Source organism: Mesoplodon densirostris, chromosome 11 (assembly GCF_025265405.1).
Source record: "Mesoplodon densirostris isolate mMesDen1 chromosome 11, mMesDen1 primary haplotype, whole genome shotgun sequence".
Taxonomy (NCBI): Eukaryota; Metazoa; Chordata; class Mammalia; order Artiodactyla; family Ziphiidae; genus Mesoplodon; species Mesoplodon densirostris.
The window spans coordinates 92342079-92365800 of record NC_082671.1 but is presented as its reverse complement, the minus strand read 5'-3'; the positions used below and the strand labels follow the sequence as shown (position 1 = coordinate 92365800).

The window sequence follows — 23722 nt, the reverse complement described above, 5'->3', positions numbered from 1 at the left end:
CTGTAGCTGTAGATTTGTCTATTTTGCCTTGCAGTTCTATCAGTTTTTGCTTCATGTTCTTTAAAGCTCTATTATAAAGTGTATCAGTGTTTAGGATTGTGATGTCCTCTTGATGTATTGATCCCTTTATCATTATTAAATGAGCTTCATCTCCAGTAGTAGTCTTATAAGACATTCATTTTGCCTTATATTAATGTAACCACTCCAGCTGTCTTTTGTTAGTGTTACATGGTTTATCTTTTACTTTTCAAATCTATATCTTTATTATTTAAAGTGGATTTCTTGTAGGCTGCATATAGTTGGGTCTTTTTTGTTTGGTCAGATAATCTGTCTTTTAAATGAGGGGGTTCAACTGTTGATAGTTTGTTGTAAATCTCCCATCTTGCTAATTGTTTTCTCTCTGTCTTGTCTGTTCTTTGTTCCCTTTTTTTCTCTCTCTCTTCTTTTGAATTGAGTATATTGTAATACTCCGTTCTTAGCTCCTTGTTGGCTTATTAGCTGTATATCTTTGCTGTGTATTTTTAGTGATTGCTTTAGGGTTTTTTGTTTGTGTCCTTTGCTTATCACAGTTTATCTGAAAGGCATATTATAATTGCAAGTATATATAGTATAAATGTCAGCATATATAGTACAAATATTATATATACAATAAGTAAGTTTTTATATAAATATATAAACTTATTATAAATAAGAACTTAGCCTTTGTGCTATTTGCATACATTTTTATCGAATATACATTGTAAATCTGACAATACATTGTTAACTTTTGCTTTCAACAATTATCTTTGGAAGAGATTTAAATTTAAAAATTCTTTTATGTTACCCCATAGAGTTACCATTTCTAGTGTTCTTCATTTCTTTGTTAGATCAAGATTTTCATCTGGCACCATTTTTCCTTGTGACTGAAGGACTTCCTTTGACATTTCGTTTTTTTTTTTTTTTTCTTTTTGCGGTATGCGGGCCTCTCACTGTTGTGGCCTCTCCCGTTTCCGGATGCGCAGGCCCAGAGGCCATGGCTCACGGGCCCAGCCGCTCCGCGGCATATGGGATCCTCCCAGACCGGGGCACGAACCCGTATCCCCTGCATCGGCAGGCGGACTCTCAACCACTGCGCCACCAGGGAGGCCCCCCTTTGACATTTCTTGACATGTAGGACTGCTGGTGATGAATTCTTTAAGCTTTTGTATATTAAAAAATCTTTATTTTTCCTTCATTTTTGAAAAATATTTCCCCTGAGTGTAGAATTCTACATTGACTGTTTTTCATTCACTAATATAAAAATGTTGCTCAGTATTCTCTGGCTTGTGTTATTTTAAATGGGAAATCTTATCCTTATCTTTATGCTTCTGCATGTAGTATCTTTTTTTTTTCTGTGCCTGCTTTTAATAGTTTCTCTTTATCATTGTTTCTCTTCTTATATATATTTTTAATTGAAACATAATTGACATATAGCATTGTATTAATTTTAGGTGTACAATATAATGGTTTTATACACACACACACACACACACAGACAAATGATTACCATAATAAGTTTAGTTAACATCCATCATCACACATAATTACAAAAATTTTTTTTCCTTTTAATGAGAACTTCTGAGATCTACTTTCTTAGCAGCTTTCAAATATACAATACAGTCTTGTTAGCTATAGTCGTCATGCTGTACATTACATCCCCAGGACTTATTTATCTTATAACTGGAAGTTTGGGTGAAGGTGGACAAAAGGTACAAACTTTCAGTTAATGTTTCTTTTATCTTCTTGTTTCTTGTGCTTAGGTTAATTGAGCTTTTTAGAATCTGTAGGTCTTACTTTATATAAATTTTGGAAATTACTTCTTGAAATATTTTTTACTTTGCTCTCCACTCTTCTTCTAGGACTCCAATTACATGTATTTTAGGCTTCTTGAAGTCATACTGATGCTCTGTTTATTCCCCTTCCCTCCAAAGCTATTTTCCCCATTTTCATTTTGGATAGTTTCTTTTGTTGTATCTTCAAGTTTACTAACCATTTTTCTGCATAGTCTAATCTGCCCTTAATTTTTTCTAGTTATTTTTCATCTCAGACATTGTTTTCATCTCTGTTTGAGTTCTTTTGGGGCCTTTTTTGTGTATTCCATGTTTCTACATGTTCTAGTACTTTAATGTCTTTATCTACTAATTTTATCATTTGTGTCATTTGTTGGTCAATTTAGATTGAATAGTTTTTCTCCTCATGGATTGTATTTTTCTACTTCTTCACATGCCTGGTAGTTTTTTAAATAGGTGCCATATGTGAACTTTACAATGTATTCCTATATTGTAGACCATTGTTCTGGGATGCATGTAAGTTATTTGAAAAATGTTTCATCTTCAAGTCTTGCTTTTAAGCTTTGTTTTGGGAGACCACAGTAGCGTTTGGGATAGGGCTAATGTTGCTTCCTTGCTGACACAAGACCCTTCTGACCATGCCACCGATAGACTTTGAATTATGAGGATTTCCACTCTGACTGCTGAGGAACTGTTCCCAGTTGTATTTGATATTTGTGAATGTTTATCTGATCCTTTCAGAAGGTATTTTCCTAACTGTATTAGTTTTCTTAGACATGCTTTAACAAATTACCAGAAACAGAGTGGCTTAAAGCAGCAGGAATTTATTCTCTCACAGTGCTGGAGGCCAGAGTCCAAAATCAAGGTGTCAGGCATAGTTGGTTCCTTCTGAAGGCCCTGGGAAAGAATCTGTTCTATGCCTCTTTCCTAGCTTCTGGTATTGACATTCCTTGGCATGTTGCTGCATCACTGTAATCTGCTCCATCTTTAACTGGCCTTCTTCCATGTTTGTTTCTCTGTATTTTCTCTTCTTTGTATAAGGACCTCAGTCATTGAATAGTGGGCCCACCCTTATCCAGTATGACCTCACCTTAACTGTAATTACATTGGCAAAGACCCTACTTCCAAATAAAGTCACGTTCTGAGGTTTTTGCTAGACATGAACTTTCAGGAGACATGAATCAACCCACTACACTGTCCCTAGGTATTTCCCCACATATGTGTGCTGATCAGTTTTCATTAGTACTGGAAACTGGAGAGAGATCCTCTACAGATCTGAGTTCTCTCTCAGCAGCTTTCTTCTCTCTGGTATTCTGCCCACTAATTGTAACCCCCTGGACTTCTAGGGCTCCCAGCTCTATCTTCTGAACTCAGGGATCCAAGTGGATTCCACTCAGGTTCTCTCTTGCTGCACAGACTAAAAACTCTGTCGAGGTACTAATCTCTCCAGGTAGGGCTCCCCTCGTTTGTTTTTTTTTTTCCTATCAGGCATTGTCCTTCTTTGCCTGATACTCAGTATATTAAAAGAAGTTTTAGGGCTTCCCTGGTGGCGCAGTGGTTGAGAGTCCGCCTGCTGATGCAGGGGACACAGGTTCGTGCCCTGGTCCGGGAAGATCCCACATGCCGCAGAGCAGCTGGGCCCGTGAGCCATGGCCACTGAGCCTGCGCGTCCGAAGCCTGTGCTCCGCAATGGGAGAGGCCACAACAATGAGAGCCCCGCGTACCGCAAAGAAAAAAAAAAAAAAGAAGTTTTATATATATTGTGTATTTTTTAGTTGTTTAAGGCTAGAAGCAAAAGTTTTACTGAATTTTAACAGTCTTCATATCGTTTTTTCCCTGCTCTAAGATTAGCATTATTCCATTTCACCTTATCTAAAGTTTAAGAGGAAACTTAGACTAGTTCCCTATTCAGTTTTAAGTGACTGACATTACATGCAAAAACTTTTTTTTAAACAAAAGCCCAAAATATTGTTCATGTTGCTATCCATGATAGTTCATTTCTGGCCCTGGTTAGAATAAATTTTATTCAGATAATTTCTTTTATGCCCAACATATTATTTGTGATTTTTCACATAATTATCCTTTTTTTCTTTCTCTCTTTTATTTTTATTTTTTAATTGAGGTATAGTTGATTTACAGTGTGTTAGTTTCTGGTGTATAGCAAAGTAATTCAGTTTTACATAAATATATATATATATATATATATTCTTTTTTAGATTTTTTTCCATTATAGGTTAATACAAGATATTGAATATAGTTCCCTATGCTATACAGTAGGACCTTGTTTATCTGTTTTATCAATATATATAGTAGTGTGTATCTGTTAAACCCAGGCTCCTAATTTATCCCTTTCCCACCTTTTCCCCTTTGGTAACCATAAATTTGTTTCCTATGCCTGTGAGTCTGTTTCTGTTTTATAAATAAGTTCATTTGTATCATTATTTTAGATTCCACATATAAGTGATACCATGTGATACTTGTCTTTCTCTGCCTGACTTCACTAAGTATGATAATCTCAAGGTCTATCCATGTTGCTGCAAATGGCATTATTTCATTGTTTTTTATGGCTGAGTTCTATTCCATTGTGTAATAATTATCCTTCTTAACAGCATTTTTTTTCTTTAAAAAATAATTACTTTTTAACTTCCAGAATTTCTACTTCTGAGTCTAGCCATGCTAAACTAAACAGCTCATTTAATACATGTGTATGTATTTGTGTGTGTTATATAAATTTTATTCTATTACCCTGTGAGGTTGATTGTAATATGATTTGACTTGCTTTGACATGTACTCTTTGACTGAAGTTCAATTATTAAATCACCTATCCTAGATAAACTGTTAATATTTTTAAATGAACTCTGAAAGTGGATTACAAGGGAAAAGCTTTGTATTCAGTTCTGTTGGTTATTTTGAGAATTCAAGTCCTGACTTCCAAGACTTAGTATTTTTCATATATGTGTATATTCAAACATGAAAGTTTAGAAAATATTATTCATTGATTTTTCATTGGCTTATTCATTTTAAAATGAGAAATTGGGTTTTTAAAGGACTATATGTTAATATAGCCAATACAATTTAGAACATAGCCTAAAGAAATAAAAATTTGAAATGATTCATTTAAATGTACTTTTTAAAAAAATGATTTGACTTAATTTGCAGAAAATAGACTAAATTAATGAAATGTACATTTAATGTATCATGGCCTACTTAAACTAGGATATAAGCTTATATTAAGTAGAACACAAATAAAATGTTACATAGGGCTGTACAGTTACTCCTCTGTACTGGGAATTTGGTTTTTAGCTTTCTAGAAGTCTAAGTAAAGAGGAAAAGCCCATAGGTAATATAGTTTTGTCTGTTCCTGCCAAAAGAAAAACATAGTAATTCTTTCTAGGAAGCATAAGTTTTATTAGCATTTAGTGGTGAAAGAAACGTCTCATGTAGGAAAGCATTGGCTAGTGTTCTCAGAAGCATTCATAAACACATGCAACAATGAATCTTATAAAACTTTTCTTATGACTTGTAATCAGAAGGTCATAATTTAATGAAAGCACTTCTGCAGAATGTCATAACATTATAGAATGCATGTCTGAATCATAATAATAAACTAAAAATAGATAACCTGCTTGCCCTCCAAACAGTTATTCATAAATATCACTGCTCTCAACTAGGCATTTCATAAAGGTTAGACAGTTTGAACTCTGGCAAGAGTCTGAAATATCCATAAAAAATATTTGTCTTCGGTTTAACAAGATTACATGTAGAATATTGCTTTTATTATTATTGTTCAGTACTTTATTTATATCTGTTATATATTAACTTTGTGTTTAAAAAATGTTTTAGTTTAAATAACTTTTTTTTTCATTATTTATACAGGTTTGATAACCCAGCTGCTGTAAGCCCAACTCCTACAAGGCAGCTAACTTTTAACTACCTCCTTCCTGTGAATGCTTGGCTTTTGTTAAATCCTTCAGAGCTCTGCTGCGATTGGACCATGGGAACAATACCACTTATAGAGTCATTTCTAGATATTCGAAATCTTGCCACATTTATTTTTTTTTGCTTTTTGGGGGCTTTGGGAGTATTCGGTCTCAGATACCCTGGTAATTCTTCCAAGACTGTTTTAATGGTAAGAAAGTTTCTTAAATTTTTAGGTGATATTATATTCAGTTTATTAAGAGTGCCTTTAATTCATCAAAAGCATCTTTAAGGAACAACTGTCTTTCTTTGTTCATGTCATCCTAATTTATGAACTTAATTTAGCTTATTCTAGAATTATATATCAGAATTTGACTAATGCTGCACATTCAGCATATGAAACACAGAGTGATTATGAATTTCCATAATTTGATGGGAACTCTGAAATCAAGAAGCATTCTTTTTAGCATCATTTTTTAAATATATTTCTTACCTTTACCCAACTAGATTATACACTCTTTAAAGAAATGAGTCATATTGTATACTTCTTTGTTTTCTTGGCACAGAGAAGAGTATCAGGTAAGATAATCAACTAGAAATACATAGCTCTTTATTTTTCATTAGCAAGACTTTCATTACTCCCTGAGGTATTTCTTACTGTGTTCAGAGAACTCTGAGTAAAGTCTTTTCTTCTTTATCTGAGATCTGTTTCTTTGTAATTTTCTTAACTCTGCCCTCACATCTTACTCATAATAATTCTGTTGCCTCTTACTTTAAATTATGGAAGAAAATAATAATCTTTAACTTTTCTTGAGCATTTACTATATGCCAAAACGTGGTTTTAATACTTTGCAAATATATTATTTCTGGCTGCAGCCACTAGATTCACTTATTCATTCAATAAAAATTTTTGATTTTCAGCCTATGTACCAGGTAGCATTTTAGGCACTGAGTATATGATAATAAAAGGAAATACAGGGTCCCCATTTCTAGAGAACTTGCATTCTAGAGAGATTTGAAAGAATATAGGATTTGAAAAAAGATCATATTTACTATTATTTTTGGACCTGTTGAGTTTGAGGTACCTATGAAACAATATGATAGAGATTTCGAATAGCACTTTGTGCCTGGAGTTCAGTGGCAAAGACTGAGCTACACGTAAAAATTTGATTGATTACCATAGAGAAACTTGATAATTGCTGTAGAGATAGTAATTGAAACGAGGATATGGAGAAGAAGGCCTATGGAGAGGTTATAGAGCAGCCTTTCTCAACTGAGATTTTGTCATTTTTCTTAGAGATGGTAACTTGCTGGCACCATTCTAGGTGTACAGAAGTTAATTCATACACATAATGCATGCCTTAGAGTATTTGGTCTTAATTTTCCCTCAATAAATAGTTGAAGGGACTTTATAGAATGAAAGAGAAGAATCCTATATCTAGGTCTTGAAAAACTTCCACATTACATACCATATAAAGGAAAATGAACCTAAATGGGAGGTACACCAAATGTACAGAAAGGTAGGAAAGTGCTTCAAGAAAGATAGAATGGTTGGGCTTCCCTGGTGGCGCAGTGGTTGAGAGTCTGCCTGCCGATGCAGGGGACACGGGTTCGTACCCCGGTCCGGGAGGATCCCACATGCTGCGGAGCGGCTGGGCCCGCGAGCCATGGCCGCTGAGCCTGTGCGTCCAGAGCCTGTGCTCCGTAACAGGAGAGGCCACAACAGTGAGAGGCCCGTGTACCGCCAAAAAAAAAAAAAAAAAAAAAAATGGTTACCACTAACAGCTGCTGTCAAGTAGAGAAGTGAGATCAGTTGGATTTGACCTCTTTTAGGTATATTAGTTACTTAAATGAAATTTATTTCTGTGGAGTGATTTGATTAGGAAGTGAGGAAGTGAAGATCGCTAGTGTAGGTAAACTGTAGGGGTGATTTAACTTTGAATATTTCAAAGGATGAGACAAGCTTGAATTTCCTAACTTAGGAAAGACAGCCAGTCAGGCAAGGGCTTCAAGTATAATAAACTGCTGATCTTCTGTAGGGCTTGGGGGAAGCACAGAGATCTGGAATTGATGGACCTTCAGAGGCTGGAGTGGGTTGACGGTGGGGGAAGACTGGCTTGTTGGCATGTAGAATCACTTTCACTGGAGCATGCAGTTGGCTGTCTCTTTTTGACACAGAGATATCACTAACGGGTTGGCTTACAAAAACATATTCATTGAGTTGAAATGTTGATATCACTAATGGGTTGGCTTACAAAAACATATTCATTGAGTTGAAATGTTGATTAAGTGAGGTTACAACCAATTATTTGTTGCCATGGCTCCAAAAATCTTTTCCTAAGAGTGTGGGAACTTGTTTTATACTTAAGGGGCATAATGAATTGGGTAAGATAACTTAAAGATGTGTTGTCAAAAGAGAAGATTTTTAAGGTTGGAGAGGCAAGAGCATTTTTAACATAGGAAGTTCATAAGAAAGTGATTAAGTAAATGAAAGAAGAGATGATTGATAGTGAGATTAGAGGTATAGAGCTCAGGTTTGGCCTGAGATAGATGGAGACACCACTTATGGTTACAGGAAGCATGGAAATGAACATGAATGTGGATGTTCGTAGGTTTAGTAGCGGAGAATTGAAGGAATTCTTGTTTTATTGCTTTAGTTTTCTCTGAAAATTTGGAAGTGTCACCTGCTGAAAGTGACATGGGTCAAAATTTTGAGAAAAGTAGTCAAGATTCAAAATAGTCAAAGAGAGTGGGAGTGAGCCTACCAAAGAAACCTAGGAATCCTCAGCAGTCTTAAGGATCAATTTGAAGTTGATCATGAGTTTATGATGATATTAATCTATTTTGCTTTGGGACTTTCTAGTAGTGCTTTGCTGCTCACATAAATAAAGGCGAAGCATATATGTGGTAGAATACATCCAAAGCCGGGGTTCTACTAAAAGAAAGGAAAAAAAGGAGGAGTGGGTAAATACAGAGATTTGGCAAATAAAATAATGATTCGTGTAGTTCAAGCTGAATGAAAAATAGGATATTGCCAATGAAATAAACATTTATATTAATTACATTAATTATGTTTTACATGTATAAAAAAGGAACACTTGTGACCTTAGGTATAACTGCTTTAAATATAGTCCTAAGCATACTTTTTTTAAACTTTTTTTAATTTGAAATAGTTGATTTACAGTATTGTGTTAATTTCATAGAAAACAAACTTATGGCTTCCAAAGGGAAAGGGGAGGGAAGGGTGGGATAAATTAGGAGTATAGGATTAACAGATACAAACTACTATACATAAAACAGATAAACAGCAGGAAACTATATTCAATATCTTATACTAACCTATAATGGAAAATAATCTGAAAATATGTATAAAACTAAACATGCTGTTTTTTAATGGTGATAATTTTCTGAAGATCTCTGAACAAGATACATAGATCAAAGGAGTATCTCAAGTACCAGATACCATGTTAAGCACTTATTAAATAAGATGTCATATGTATCTCAACAATATTAGTAGTTATTAATCCCCGATTTATTTATAATGAAATGAAGTCACTAGGTGATTTGAATAGTTTACCTTATGTAACAAGAAGTGAAACAGATTTGCCTCCAAACTCTTGGCTTATTCCATGACCATCCTTCCTTTTTTTTTTAAATTTATTTACTTATTTGTTTTTATTTTTGGCTGTGTTGGGTCTTCTTCGCTGTGCGCGGGCTTTCTCTCATTGGCGGCGAGCAGGGGCTACTCTTTGTTGTGGTGTGCGGGTTTCTCATTGTCCTGGCATCTCGTTGCAGAGCATGGGCTCTAGGCGCGCGGGCTTCAGTAGTTGTGGCACGTGGGTTCAGTAGTTGTGGCTTGCGGGCTCTAGAGCACAGGCTCAGTAGTTGTGGTGCACGGGCTTAGTTGCTCCGCGGCATGAGGGATCTTCCCGGACCAGGGCTCGAACCCATGTCCCCTGCATTGGCAGGCAGATTCTTAACCACTGCGCCACTAGGGAAGCCCCCATCCTTTTTTTAAGGAGATTTTACATCACTGGAAGAAGGATATTATGTTCGTTACAGTAAACTTGGTTGGCATACATTAATAGAGATTATATTAGAACTTCTGAGTAAGTTAATCATTGAGACATTTCTTGTTCAAGAACCAGTAGATTTTTTTGAGAGATGGTTTTTCTTTTTTGTGTAGCTTACACATCAGTCTGTGATGCATCTTTGGCTGAATTTAACACTTAATTTTTTTCCAGTGAAATTGCCTTAGGGCATCCATGAATTAATAGGGAATATATTCTTTTAAAAGGATCTTAGAAACAAATACTTAGAAACAAATCTCTGTTTCACAGCTAGCTGGTTGGTTTTAAATCAATCAAGCATTTCTGGGAAGTGGAAAGTGAATTATGCACTCTTAATGTTTTACCTTTTTGATTAAAAAGAAAACACTAAAATTTCAGACATATAAATTGATATGATACTGAGCAATTCGATGGTAGTGCTTTTCTTCAGATTCAGTCTTTTGTATTATTACAAGTTATTAATTTGTGATTCATGGAGAAAGTATTCTTCTCACTGTATTTACATTTCTACATTGATTTTTACTAATAAAGTATAAAAAAGGCATTCCTTCCTCTCAAACTGTTAGAGGACTCTCAAACTTCTGAAGTTGAAAGAACAACTTATTTATTCCATTAGGTACTATAAAACAAATCAGGGTAATGAAATATGGAAGCAGATGTCCATAGAAACAGATGTCCTAATGACAACCAACTTATTTCTTTCCATAAGTTATTTGTGTCTTATCTTTTGTAATGGCTTTGTAATCTGGAAACCATATGCCATCCCATTTTCAAAATGGCAAAAACTCTTAAGCATTTTGTGATGTTTATTTCTAACACAGTGTACAGGGTTAGATTTTAGAAATTCTTATAGAATAAAAGACTGTTGATTTAAAGGGGCCAGGTTTATTTTTATACATATACTAAGTCTCCGTTAAATGTATGTGACCCATCAGAATACTATGCAAAGTAACGCTGAAGTAATGTATAGAAGTAGTCTACTGTCTTGTCTGAAATGTACCTTATCAATTTCCAGTATTACAGATGGTAGTAAAATAATAAAAACTGATGTGTTTGGCTATTTTATCAACCTACAATTTGTCGTTTTATTTTATTAAAACCTAATATATTTTCCTCTCAGTTTATTTTTACCACAAGCACATAAGTTAGATATATAAAAATTACTGTTTTTTTATTTTAGATATACTTTCAAAAAATATTTTTTATTTATTGATAATTGAATGAGCCTTAGGTATAAGTTCTAGCATTCAAGAAGACTTCATTCCACCTTGCTGACATACCTCCTCATGTTTGTTGTTACCATCCTTAAGCGTCCTTCTTTATGTTTAAATCAGTATCCATTATAGTATTATTAAAAATGGTCCACCAGTACATTATCCAAATTAAATGAAAAAATATTTGGATTTGACTGTTTATGTGCATATATTTTTTAATTTAATAAAATGTCTTGTTTTTCTTTGTAGGCACTTTGTTTAATGGCATTACCATTTATTCCTGCATCAAACCTTTTTTTCCCAGTTGGATTTGTTGTTGCTGAGAGAGTATTATATGTTCCTAGCATGGGGTTCTGTATTTTGGTAGCCCATGGATGGCAGAAAATATCAAACAAAAGGTGAATTAAAATGTTAGTGCATTTAATGCTTATTAACTATAGAATTCAATATGATACATTTAAGTATTTAAAATGTTTAGTTTTTATGTCATGTTTTATACCTTCTTGTTTTTCACATTGACAGTCTCCTCATTGTCTGTAATTCAGGTTAGGAAAGCTACGTAACCCCTACCTTATCCTATGGTCTTCCTCATATTTATATAATTTTATTTTACAGCCTGAGACATAACAAACTTTCAGTCAGACCCAAATGCAAAATAGAATATTATTGAGACTAAAGTTTCAGGTGATCATTGCTACTTCCATATGCAGTGAACTAAGATAACAGTCTTCTTCCTTAAGTGAGTTATATCGGGTTAATATATGTAAAATGCATATAGAAGGCAATCTGTAATTTCTTGCTTCATTGTAACCACCATGTCCTAATTGCCTTAAACCAATAGTTAAGGAACAGAACAGTCACTATCTCCTTTTTCTTACTTTCCATTCACCCTTCAACCCACAGAATTCTGACTTCTCTCTACGTCACTTTACTAACATGTAACAAATTGCCTCTCATAGCTAAATCCAGTTAATGCTTTTATTTAAATTTTATTTCCCTGGCATCTATAAAAAGTCTCTGTCCTGATTCTCTTCCACATTTGTTCATTTCTGCTCAGTTTTCAGATTCTCCCTGCTGCACCTGCTCTTTAAATATTTTTTATTTCTCAGAGTTTTACTAATAGCCATTCTCCTCACATTGCATGTTCTCCCTGGGTGATCTCATCCATGATTACAATTTTCAATGCCATCTACGAAACCTTTTCTCTTAGCTTTTATCCATATATCCAGTTATACTCACTACCAATTTTGGAGTGCCTGTCATGTACCAGCTCCAGGATACACTCTTTAGATTTTTCTCATTTAATTTTGACTTAACTCCATTTTGCACATTTGAAAATTGAAGCTCATGCAAGTTACCTGAATTACACAAGACCACACAGCTAGTCAACAGCAGAGTCTTGATTCAGATTTACACCTGACTACTTCCAATGTCCATGTTCCTTCTGATCCACGCACTATTATCCTGGTTAAGTGGATCTATCAAAATGAAAGAAGTTGAACTCTGTTACTGAGACAAAAAGCACAGACTCAGAGAACATTAATACTATTAATACTAAATAAGATCATTGGGATTATTGAATTATAACCATCTTTTTAATTTTTTTAATTTTTTTTGAATTTTATTTTATTATACAGCAGGTTCTTATTAGTTATCCACTTTATAGATATTAGTGTATATATATATATGTCAATCCCAATCTCCCAATTCATAACACCCCATCCCCCATCCCCACTCCCCACCGTTTACCCGCTGTTGGTTTCCATACGTTTGTTCTCTACATCTGTGTCTCAGTTTCTGCCCTGCAAACCAGTTCATCTGTACCATTTTTCTAGGTTCCACATATATGCGTTAATATACGATATTTGTTTTTCTCTTTCTGACTTACCTCACTCTGTATGACAGTCTCTAGATTCATGCATGTCTCTACAAATGACCCAATTTCGTTCCTTTTTATGGCTGAGTAATATTACATTGTATATATATACCACCTCTTCTTTATCCATTCATCTGTCAATGGGCATTTAGGTTGCTTCCATGACCTAGCTATTGTAAATAGTGCTGCAGTTAAAATTGGGGTGCATGTGTCTTTTGTTTTGTTTTGTTTTAATGCAAATTTAATATACAGTAGTTAAATTAATCATTTTTCAGTTTTTTTAACATCTTTATTGGAGTATAATTGCTTCACAGTCATGTGTTAGTTTCTGCTTTATAACAAAGTGAATCAGTTACACCTATACATATGTTCCCATATCTCTTCCCTCTTGCGTCTCCCTCCCTCCCACCCTCCCTATCCCACCCCTCTAGGTGGTCACAAAGCACCGAGCTTATCTCCCTGTGCTATGCCACTACCTATCTGTTTTACATTTGGTACTGTATATATATCCATGCCACTCTCTCACTTTGTCACAGCTTACCCTTCCCCTTCCCCATATCCTCAAGTCCATTCTCTAGTAGGTCTGTGTCTTTCTTCCTGTCTTGCCACTAGGTTCTTCATGACCATTTTCTTTTTCTTAGATTCCATATATATGTGTTAGCATATGGTATTTGTTTTTCTCTTTCTGACTTGCTTCACTCTGTATAACAGACTCTAGGTCCATCCACCTCACTACAAATAACTCAATTTTGTTTCTTTTTATGGCTGAGTAATATTCCATTGTATGTATGTGCCACATATTCTTTATCAGTTCATCTGTTGATGGACACTTAGGTTGCTTCCATGTCCTGGCTATTGTAAATAGAGCTGCAGTGAACATTTTGATACATATCTCTTGTTGAATTATGGTTTTCTCAGGGTATATGCCCAGTAGTGGGATTGCTGGGTCGTCTGATAGTTCTATTTTTAGTTTTTTAAGGAACCTCCATACTGTTCTCCATAGTGGCTGTAGCAATTTACATTCCCACCAACAGTGCAAGAGGGTTCCCTTTTCTCCACACCCTCTCCAGCATTTGTTGTTTGTAGATTTTCTGATGATGCCCATTCTAACTGGTGTGAGGTGATAGCTCATTGTAGTTTTGATTTGCATTTCTCTAATATTTTGTGATGTTGAGCAGCTTTTCATGTGCTTCTTGGCCATCTGTATGTCTTCTATGGAGAAATGTCTATTTAGGTCTTCTGCCCATTTTTGGATTGGGTTGTTAGGTTTTTTAATGTTGAGCTGCATGAACTGTTTATATATTTTGGAGATTAATCCTTTGTCCATTGATTCATTTGCAAATATTTTCTCCCATTCTGAGGGTTGTCTTTTTGTCTTGTTTATGGTTTCCTTTGCTGTGCAAAAGCTTTGAAGTTTCATTAGGTCCCATTTGTTTATTTTTGTTTTTGTTGCCATTACTCTAGGAGGTGGATCAAAAAAGATCTTGCTGTGATTTATGACAAAGAGTGTTCTTCCTATGTTTTCCTGTAAGAGTTTTATAGTGTCTGCTCTTACATTTAGGTCTCTAATCCATTTTGAGTTTATTTTTGTGTATGGTGTTAGGGAGTGTTCTAACTTCACACTTTTACATGTAGCTGTCCAGTTTTCCAAACACCACTTATTGAAGACACTGTCTTTTCTCCATTGTATATTCTTGCATCCTTTGTCATAGATTAGTTGACCCTAGGTGCGTGGGTTTATCTCTGGGCTTTCTATCCTGTTCCATTGATCTATATTTCTGTTTTTGTGACAGTACCATATTGTCTTGATTACTGTAGCTTTGTAGTATAGTCTGAAGTCAGGGAGTCAGATTCCTCCAGCTCTGTTTTTTTCCCTCAAGACTGCTGTGGCTATTTGGGGTCTTTTGTGTCTCCATATAAATTTTAAGATTTTTTTATTCTAGTTCTGTAAAAAATGCCATTTAATTTGATAGGGATTGCATTGAATCTGTAGAACGCTTTGGATAGTATAGTCATTTTCAAAATATTGATTCTTCCAATCCAAGAACATGGTATATCTCTCAAACTGTTGGTATCGTCTTTAATTTCTTTCATCAGTGTCTTATAGTCCTCTGCATACGAGTCTTTTGTCTCCCTAGGTAGGTTTATTCCTAGGTATTGTATTCTTTTTGTTGCAGTGGTAAATGGGAGTGTTTCCTTAATTTCTCTTTCAGATTTTTCATCATTAGTGTATTAGAATACAAGAGATTTCTGTGCGTTAATTTTGTATCCTGCAACTTTACCAAATTCATTGATTAGCTCTAGTAGTTTTCTGGTGGCATCTTTAGGATTCTCTATGTATAGTAGCATGTCATCTGCAAACAGTGACAGTTTTCTTCTTTTCCAATTTGGATTCCTTTTATTTCTTTTTCTTCTCTGATTGCCATAGCTAGGACTTCCAAAACTATGTTGAATATAGTGGTGAGAGGGGACATCCTTGTCTTGTTCCTGATCTTGCAGGAAATGCTTTCGGTTTTTCACCACTGAGAATGATGTTTGCTGTGGGTTTGTGGTATATGGCCTTTATGATGTTGAGGTAGGTTCCCTCTGTGCCCACTTTCTGGAGAGTTTTTATCATAAATAGGGTGTTGAATTTTGTCAAATGTTTTTTCTGCATCTATTGAGATGATCATATGGTTTTTCTTCTTCAGTTTGTTAATATGGTGTATCACATTGATTGATTTGCATATATTGAAAGATCCTTGCATCCCTGGGATAAATCCCACTTGATCATGGTGTATAATCCTTTTAATGTGTTATTGGATTTTGTTTGCTAGTATTTTGTTGAGGGTTTTTGCATCTATATTCATCAGTGATATTGGCCTGTAATTTTCTTTTTTTGTAGTATCTTTGGTTTTGGTGTCAGGGTGATGGTGGCCTCATAGAATGAGTTTGGTGGTGTTCCTTCCTCTGCAATTTTTTGGAAGAGTTTGAGAAGGTTAGGTGTTAGCTCTTCTCTAAATGTTTGATAGAATTCACCTGTGAAGCCATCTGGTCCTGGACTTCTGTTTGTTGGAAGATTTTTAATCACAATTTCAATTTTGTTACTTGTGATTGGTCTGTTCATATTTTCTATTTCTTACTGGTTCAGTCTTGGAAGGTTATACCTTTCTAAGAATTTTTCCATTTCTTCCAGGTTGTCCATTTTATTGGCATAGAGTTGCTTGTAGTAGTCTCTTAGGATGCTTTGTATTTCTGTGGTGTCTGTTATAACTTCTCCTTTTTCATTTCTAATTTTATTGATTTGAGTCCTCTCCCTCCTTTTCTTGATGAGTCTGGCTAATGGTTTATCAGTTTTGTTTATCTTCTCAAAGAACCAGCTTTTAGTTTTATTGATCTTTGCCATTGTTTTCTTTGTTTCTATTTCATTTATTTCTGCTCTGGTCTTTATGATTTCTTTCCTTCTACCAACTTTGGGTTTTGTTTGTTCTTCTTTCTCTAGTTCCTTTAGGTGTAAGTTTAGATTGTTTATTTGAGATTTTTCTTGTTCCTTGAGGTAGGCTTGTATAGCTATAAACTTCTTAGAACTATAAACTATATATATATATAGCTATAAACCTCTTAGAACTACTTTTGCTGCATTCCATAGGTTTTGGATCGTTGTGTTTTCATTGTCATTTGTCTCTAAGTATTTTATGATTTCCTCTTTGATTTCTTCAGTGATCTCTTGGTTATTTAGTAACGTATTGTTTAGCCTCCATGTGTTTGTGTTTTTTACGTTTTTTTCCCTGTAATTCATTTCTAATCTCATAAAGTTGTGGTCAGAAAAGATGCTTGGTATGGTTTCAGTTTTCTTAAATTTACTGAGGCTTGATTTGTGACCCGAGATGTGATGTATCCTGCAGAATGTTCCATGCCCACTTGGGAAGAATGTGTAACCTGCTGTTTTTGGATGGAATATCCTATAAATATTATTTAAATCTATCTGATCAGCTGTGTCACTTAAAGCTTGTGTTTCCTTATTAATTTTCTGTTTGGATGTTCTGTCCATTGGTGTAAGTGAGGTGTTAAAGTCCCGCACTATTATTGTGTTACTGTCAATTTCCTCTTTTATAGCTGTTAGCAATTGTCTTATGTATTGAGGTGCTCCTATGTTGGGTGCATATATATTTCTAATTGTTATATCTTCTTGGATTTGTTCCTTGATCATTATGTGGTGTCCTTCCTTGCCTCTTGTAACATTCTTTATTTTAAAGTCTATTTTCTCTGATAAGAGTATTGCTACTCCAGCTTTCTTTTGATATCCATTTACATGGAATATCTTTCTCCATCCCCTCACTTTCAGTCTGTATGTGTCCCTAGGTCTGAGGTGGGTCTCTTGTAGATGGCATATATATGGGCCTTGTTTTTGTATCCATTCAGCAAGCCTGTTTCTTTTGGTTGGAGCATTTAATCCATTCATGTTTAAGATAATTATCGATATGTGTGTTCCTTTTACCATTTTCTTAATTTTGGGGGGTTTGTTTTTGTTGGTCCTTCTCTTCTCTTGTGTTTCCCACTTAGAGAAGTTCCTTTAGCTTTTGTTGTAGAACTGGTTTGGTGGTGCTGAGTTCTCTTAGCTCTTGCTTGTCTGTAAAGCTTTTGATTTCTCCATCGAATATGAATGAGATCCTTGCCGGGTAGAGTAATCTTGGTTGTAGTTTCTTCCCTTTCATCACTTTAAGTATATCATGCCACTCCCTTGTGGCTTGTAGAATTTCTGCTCAGAAATCAACTGTTAAACTTATGGGAGTTCCCTTGTATGTTATTTGTCTTTTTTCCCTTCCTGCTTTCAGTAATTTTTCTTTGTCTTTAATTTTTGCCAGTTTGATTACTGTGTGTCTCGTCTTGTGTCTCCTTGGGTTTATCCTGTATGAGACTCTCTGCGCTTCCTGGACTTGGGTAGCTATTTCCTTTCCCTTGTTAGGGAAGTTTTCGACTATAATCTCTTCAGATATTTTCTCGGGTCCCTTCTCTCTCTCTTCTCCTTCTGGGACCCCTATAATGCAAATGTTGTTGCGTTTAATGTTGTCCCAGAGGTCTCTTAGGCTGTCTTCATTTCTTTTCATTCTTTTTTCTTTATTCTGTTCCACAGCAGTGAATTCCACCATTCTGTCTTCCAGGTCACTCATCTGTTCTTCTGCCTCAGTTATTCTGCTGTTGATTCCTTCTACTGTATTTTTCATTTCAGTTATTGTATTGTTTATCTCTGTTTGTTTGCTCTTTAATTCTTCTAGGTCTTTGTTAAATATTTCTTCCATCTTCTCGATCTTTGCCTACATTCTTTTTCCGGGGTCCTGGATCATCTTCACTACCATTATTCTGAATTCTTTTTCTGGAAGGTTGCCTATCTCCACTTCATGTAGTTGTTTTTCTGGGGTTTTAGCTTGTTCCTTCATCTGGTACATAGCCCTCTGCCTTTTCATCTTGTCTATCTTTCTGTGAATGTGGTTTTTGTTCCACAGGCTGCAGGGTTGTAGTTTTTCTTGCTTCTCGTGGATGAGGCTGTCTAAGAGGCCTTGCAAGTTTCCTGATGGGAGGGACTGGTGATGGGTAGAGCTCAGTAAAACTTTAATCTGCTTCTCTACTGATGGGTGAGGCTGGGTTCCCTCCCTGTTGATTGTTTGGCCTGAGACCATCCAACACTGGAGCCTACCCAGCTCTTTGGTGGGACTAATGGCAGACTCTGGGAGGGCTCACGCTAAGGAGTACTTCCCAGAACTTCCACTGCCAGTGTCCTTGTCTTCACGGTGAGCCACAGCCACACCCTGCCTCTGCAGGAGACCCTCCAACACTAGCAGATAGGCCTGGTTCAGTCTCCTATGGGGTCACTGCTACTTCCCCTGGGTCCCAGTGTGCACACTACTTTGTGTGTGCCCTCCAGGAGTAGAGTCTCTGTTTTCTCAAGTCCTGTCGAAGTCCTGCAGTCAAATCCCGCTAGCCTTCAAAGTCTGATGCTCTAGGAATTCCTCTTCCGTTGCTGGACCCCCAGGTTGGGAAGCCTGACGTGGGGCTTAGAACCTTCTCTCCAGTGGGTGGACTTCTGTGGTATAAGTGTTCTCCAGTCTGTGAGTCACCCACCCAGCAGTTATGGGATTTGATTTTATTGTGATTGCGCCCCTCCTACTGTCTCATTGGCTTCTCCTTTGTCTTTGGATGTGGGGTATCTTTTTTGGTGAGCTCCAGTGTCTTCTTGTCGGTGATTGTTCAGCAGTCAGTTGTGATTCCAGTGCTCTCACAAGAGGGGGTGAGAGCACATCCTTCTACTCTGCCATCTTGAACTGATCTCTCCATAACCATCATTTTTAAATGAGAAATTCAGTCCCAAGTGATTAACCATAGCTATATAAGTAATTTACATCTATTTTATAGAGTTAATTTTACTATGACTTTTAATAAATAATTCTAGCTTTAAAATGTAAAATTCTTCAAGAATACCATGATAATCTGTGGTGTTTATTGTAAAACAATAATGTTTTTAAATATAGCCAGGGATAAGATTGACCCTTTATAAACACTACTAAGAATATTCAAGTTATAGGTAAATGGTACAAAAGAACTCTAAATATAAAAATTCACAATTGAAAATTGGTTTTATCAATTTTTTGTCATTAAATCTAAACAAAACTTTTGAAATAAAGGCAAATATTGAAATATTTAATGTAATTGAAGAGTGAAGTATAAGTGTATGTGTTCATAATATTTAATTTTTTCAGTGTTGTTCCCTCTCCAAGTTGTATGATTATTAGAACAATCCCTAATCTTCAGAATAAATTCAGATATTATGTTTAGAGATATTTAGCATATTTCTTACCTCTGTTTTGGTTATATAGACAATGTTTTTTTTGTTCTGCTTTTTTTTTCTTAAATAGTGTATTAAAAAAGTTATCCTGGGTTTGTCTGTCTATGGTGATACTCACTCATGCCTTAAAAACACTTCATAGAAATTGGGATTGGGAGTCTGAATATACGCTGTTTATGTCAGCCTTGAAGGTAAAGTATTATTCAGAATATGTCATCAATTATTTCTCATAGCCATCCCTGATACAGTGTTTTAACTTTACTTTTAACTAGGCAATTAACTGTCAATGTTAAGTACTTCACCAAAAAATTAACCAAAAGAATTTGTTCTTTGTATAATATATACCATAACTAGTACCCTGACTAGTACTTAGGTGTATGTCTAGAGTATATTTGAATAATTGTACAAATGCTATACCATTGTTAGACACTCAAATGATAAAATGTTTGAATATGAATGCTTTGTTTCATTGGTTCTTAAGGTGTACCTTTTTATTTATTTATTTATTTATTTTTACCTTTTAACGTCTCTGAAATCAGAATAAATCTTACAGTAAAAGGCATTTTACAATTAATTAGTGACCTTTTCTCTTTCTTATGGTACATAAAATAATGGTGAGCCTTATAATTGATGGCATCTTAGATTGAATGAAATAAAATACATGGCAAAAAATGGTGCCCTTCCATATGGAGAATAACCAATGGTTATAATACTGTAGGAAAGATAGGAACTGACAGAAAGGAGTGATACTGCATTTTTATAGAATGGACAGCGTAAATGAGAATAAGTCACAAAATTTGTTTTCTGCAAAAGTTATAAGCAGTGATTTTTTTTCAGATGCTCCCTCTCTTCAAATCTCCAAATTCTTAACTTCCTTTTGGCTGTTTCTGTACTCACCAGGGTTCCCATTACCATAGTAGACTACGTAAATAGCTTTATGTCGAACCTCAAAATAAGTCATCAGTGCAGTGTTTAAACATATTCACTTGTTCAAATTCTGTCTTTCCCAAAAGAACATAAATAATAGAGCAGGAATTTTCAAACAGTTCTATGTTTTGATGAAATAAAAGTTTTAGTAAAATTTTAATATGTAAAGTAGATAAACTGTGGTTTTAGTATTTTAATATTGAAAGGGAGGAGAGGGTAAACTTCATGAAGCAGTGTTCTTTTGACTTCTTCCTTATCTCCATGGAACACTCCATTCCTAAGAATATACCAAACAGATATCCATGTTAATTGGAGTTGTATGTATACATGCACACATACATATATATACACATTTTTTTTTCCGGGAGAAATCGGAATGATTATTTTCCAGTTTTATTGAGATACGATTAACATATAACTTTGTCTTTAAGGTGTACAATATAATGATTATATGCATGTGTGTGCGTGTGTATATATATAAAATGACTACCAGAATAAGTTAACATCCATAACCTCATATAGTTACAGTATTGTTAACTATAGTCACCATGCTGTACATTACATCCTCAGACCTTACTTATCTTAAAGCTAGAAGTTTGTACCTTTTTATCCACTTCATCTGTTCATGGACATTTCTGTGGAGTAGTCCATTCCTAATAGTATACCAAACAAAATCTGTGTTAATTAGACTCATTTTTTTTAAATTTAACTAATTTCTATCTGTACTTCCATATTTAAGGTAAATAAAAATAATGCCAAATTATGGAATAATGTGGGTCATGCTCTGGAAAATGAAAAGAACTTTGAGAGAGCTTTGAAGTACTTCTTACAGGCTACCCATGTTCAGCCAGGTAAGCATTATTAACTAATAAAGCTATTGTGGTAGTTTATTTTCTTTTTAAAAACATGATTATATTTGTGGAAAATAAGTAGTGTTTATTTTCAAGCTTTATTCCAACTGACTGGAACGATACAGTGTTTGGTGCTAGCTTATTTTTGAATTGGATTATATGTTAGAGCTATTTATATCAGATGTTTAAGGAGTCTTTTTTAAACAGAGTTGTTGGGTGACATTGATGAGCAATTTTGGTGAAGGGATAGTTGCAAAAGCTTGATAGTAGTGAGTTTAAGAGAGTGGGAGAAGAATAATTGGAGTTGATATTAACTCTTTTAAAGGGTGTTGATAAGAAATGTTGGTGCTGAGTATGGGGTCAAGAGAGGGTAGTAGGATGATGGGTTTTTTTGTTTTTTGGGAATTTGGGGGGTTTTGTTTTAAGGTGAGAGAAACAAAGCATGTGTGTGACTAATCCATTGAAGCTGGGAAAAATAATAATTCAAGGTGGGGAACCGAAGTACTGGGTCAATGTCCTTGAACAGATGAGAATAGATAAATAGGATCTAGTGCTCAGGGTGAGGATTTCATTCAGTCAACTGAACCAATAGTTAACCTGTGGTAGCAGGGAAAGCAGAGTGTAGAGACATGATATAGGCAGGTGAATAATAGATGAATAGCTTCTGGAAGTTGTCCTTTGTTTACTTCTGTTTTCTCAGTGAAACAGAAAGTAAAATCAATAGTAGAGTGTGGGGAATGGAGAGGAAGTGCTGGAAATCTAAGACCAGGAGAGGGTCTGAAGTAATCATCTAGGACATAGCTTCACAAACTTTAATGTACCTGTAAATCACCTGGAGATCATATGGTTCATGTTCTGATATATAGAGATTTAGAGTAGGGCTTGAATTTCTGCATTTCTAGTAAGTTCCTAAGTGATACTTAGCCCATGAATCACGTGTTGAGAAACAAAGATCTAGGAAAATGTATAGAGTAGGAAAATATGGTATGATTGTCAAGCAGCTCTAACACCCTACTTGAGGTTAGCAATACTTAATTACAATTAAACCAGTTGATGTGGTTAAAAGTTTTCTCCCACTACTTTATAAGTGCAGTGGTACAGGCATGGAGAATTTGGTTAAACAGGATTAGAATTTTGTCAGATATGTATTACTAAACAAAGGGATAAGGGAGTATTGAGACACACCTAAGCTGGTTATGAAGAGATGTGAGAGAGGATGAAAGAAGAGGAAAAGGTGATCAGATCAGTCATTTATAGATCTGAAAAATTGTTGGTGTCTGAGTAGGGTCTAGCTAGAGCATTTTTAGTTATCAGTGTTCCAGGATATGAACCAAACGTGGCCACCACCTACCAAGTACAATCATTACTTTCCATTCAGTATGATGACCCAAAAGTACTTCCCCACACACACATTTCTAAATATACTCGGAGGGGTGGGCAGTAGTGGGCAGTGCCCCCTGTATTTCGACTAGATATGACTGTGGCCGTTGAACTGACTAGTTAAAGGAGAATGGAGGTAAAAATTATTGGAAGAAAGGATATCAAGGCAACTATTGGAAGATACATCTATATAGATTTTGAAATTACTGAGAATTTTGACAACTGTGTGATGTTGGAGAGAACAGCAAGGAACCAGGAGCTATATATGAGATTGGTGACTGCAATAAGGAGGGTAGTGGATGATAATAGAGTTTAATGATCTGAAATTCAGAGATGAGTGATTTTAAGGAATTACAGTGGTCCGGAAGTGGTAAGGATCAAGGAGGACACCTAACTCCAGGCCCAGTGTTGCAAGAGATAAGAAAAAGACCACAGTTACCACTTGGAAAAGCTGCCAGTGTCCCCAAGGCAAAGCCATATTCCAGTTAGAGAATGTTGTAGAAATATATAACTGATGGTCTAGCTACCTTTCCAATTTTATCTCTCCTGGCTCTTCATGTAGTTTAGTTTTTCTTGAAATCTAGGGTATGTGTCATGAGCTTCCTCACCTCTTTGCATTTGTTCGTGTTCTTCCTTGAGCCTGGAATTCTTCCTCCCTTCTCCTTTCCTTCCCATCCACCTTCTGCCATACCCTACCGATCTTTTGCAACCCATCTCACATGGCTTCTTTTCTAAACAAAACAAAACAAAAAAACCCTCCTATCTTGCCAGTTAGAAGCAAATATTTCTCCTCTTCAAGACTCCTTACAACTTTTGTATCTTTTCTGTGATATTTGTTATTTAAATGTTCGTTTAAAA

At 35.3% G+C, this 23722-nt stretch overlaps 1 protein-coding gene across 5 annotated transcripts in view; it reads left to right on the top strand.

Annotated features, from left to right (window-relative positions):
- Positions 1 to 23722, top strand: part of TMTC3 (transmembrane O-mannosyltransferase targeting cadherins 3) — a 63415-nt gene that overhangs the window by 25002 nt on the left and 14691 nt on the right. For all 5 annotated transcript variants that reach the window (XM_060112842.1, XM_060112839.1, XM_060112838.1 and 2 more), the window contains 4 exons: positions 5685 to 5937; positions 11260 to 11408; positions 19777 to 19897; positions 21373 to 21484. In XM_060112842.1, the coding sequence (XP_059968825.1) occupies positions 5685 to 5937; positions 11260 to 11408; positions 19777 to 19897; positions 21373 to 21484 (635 nt within the window). The remainder of the gene's footprint in view (positions 1 to 5684; positions 5938 to 11259; positions 11409 to 19776; positions 19898 to 21372; positions 21485 to 23722) is intronic.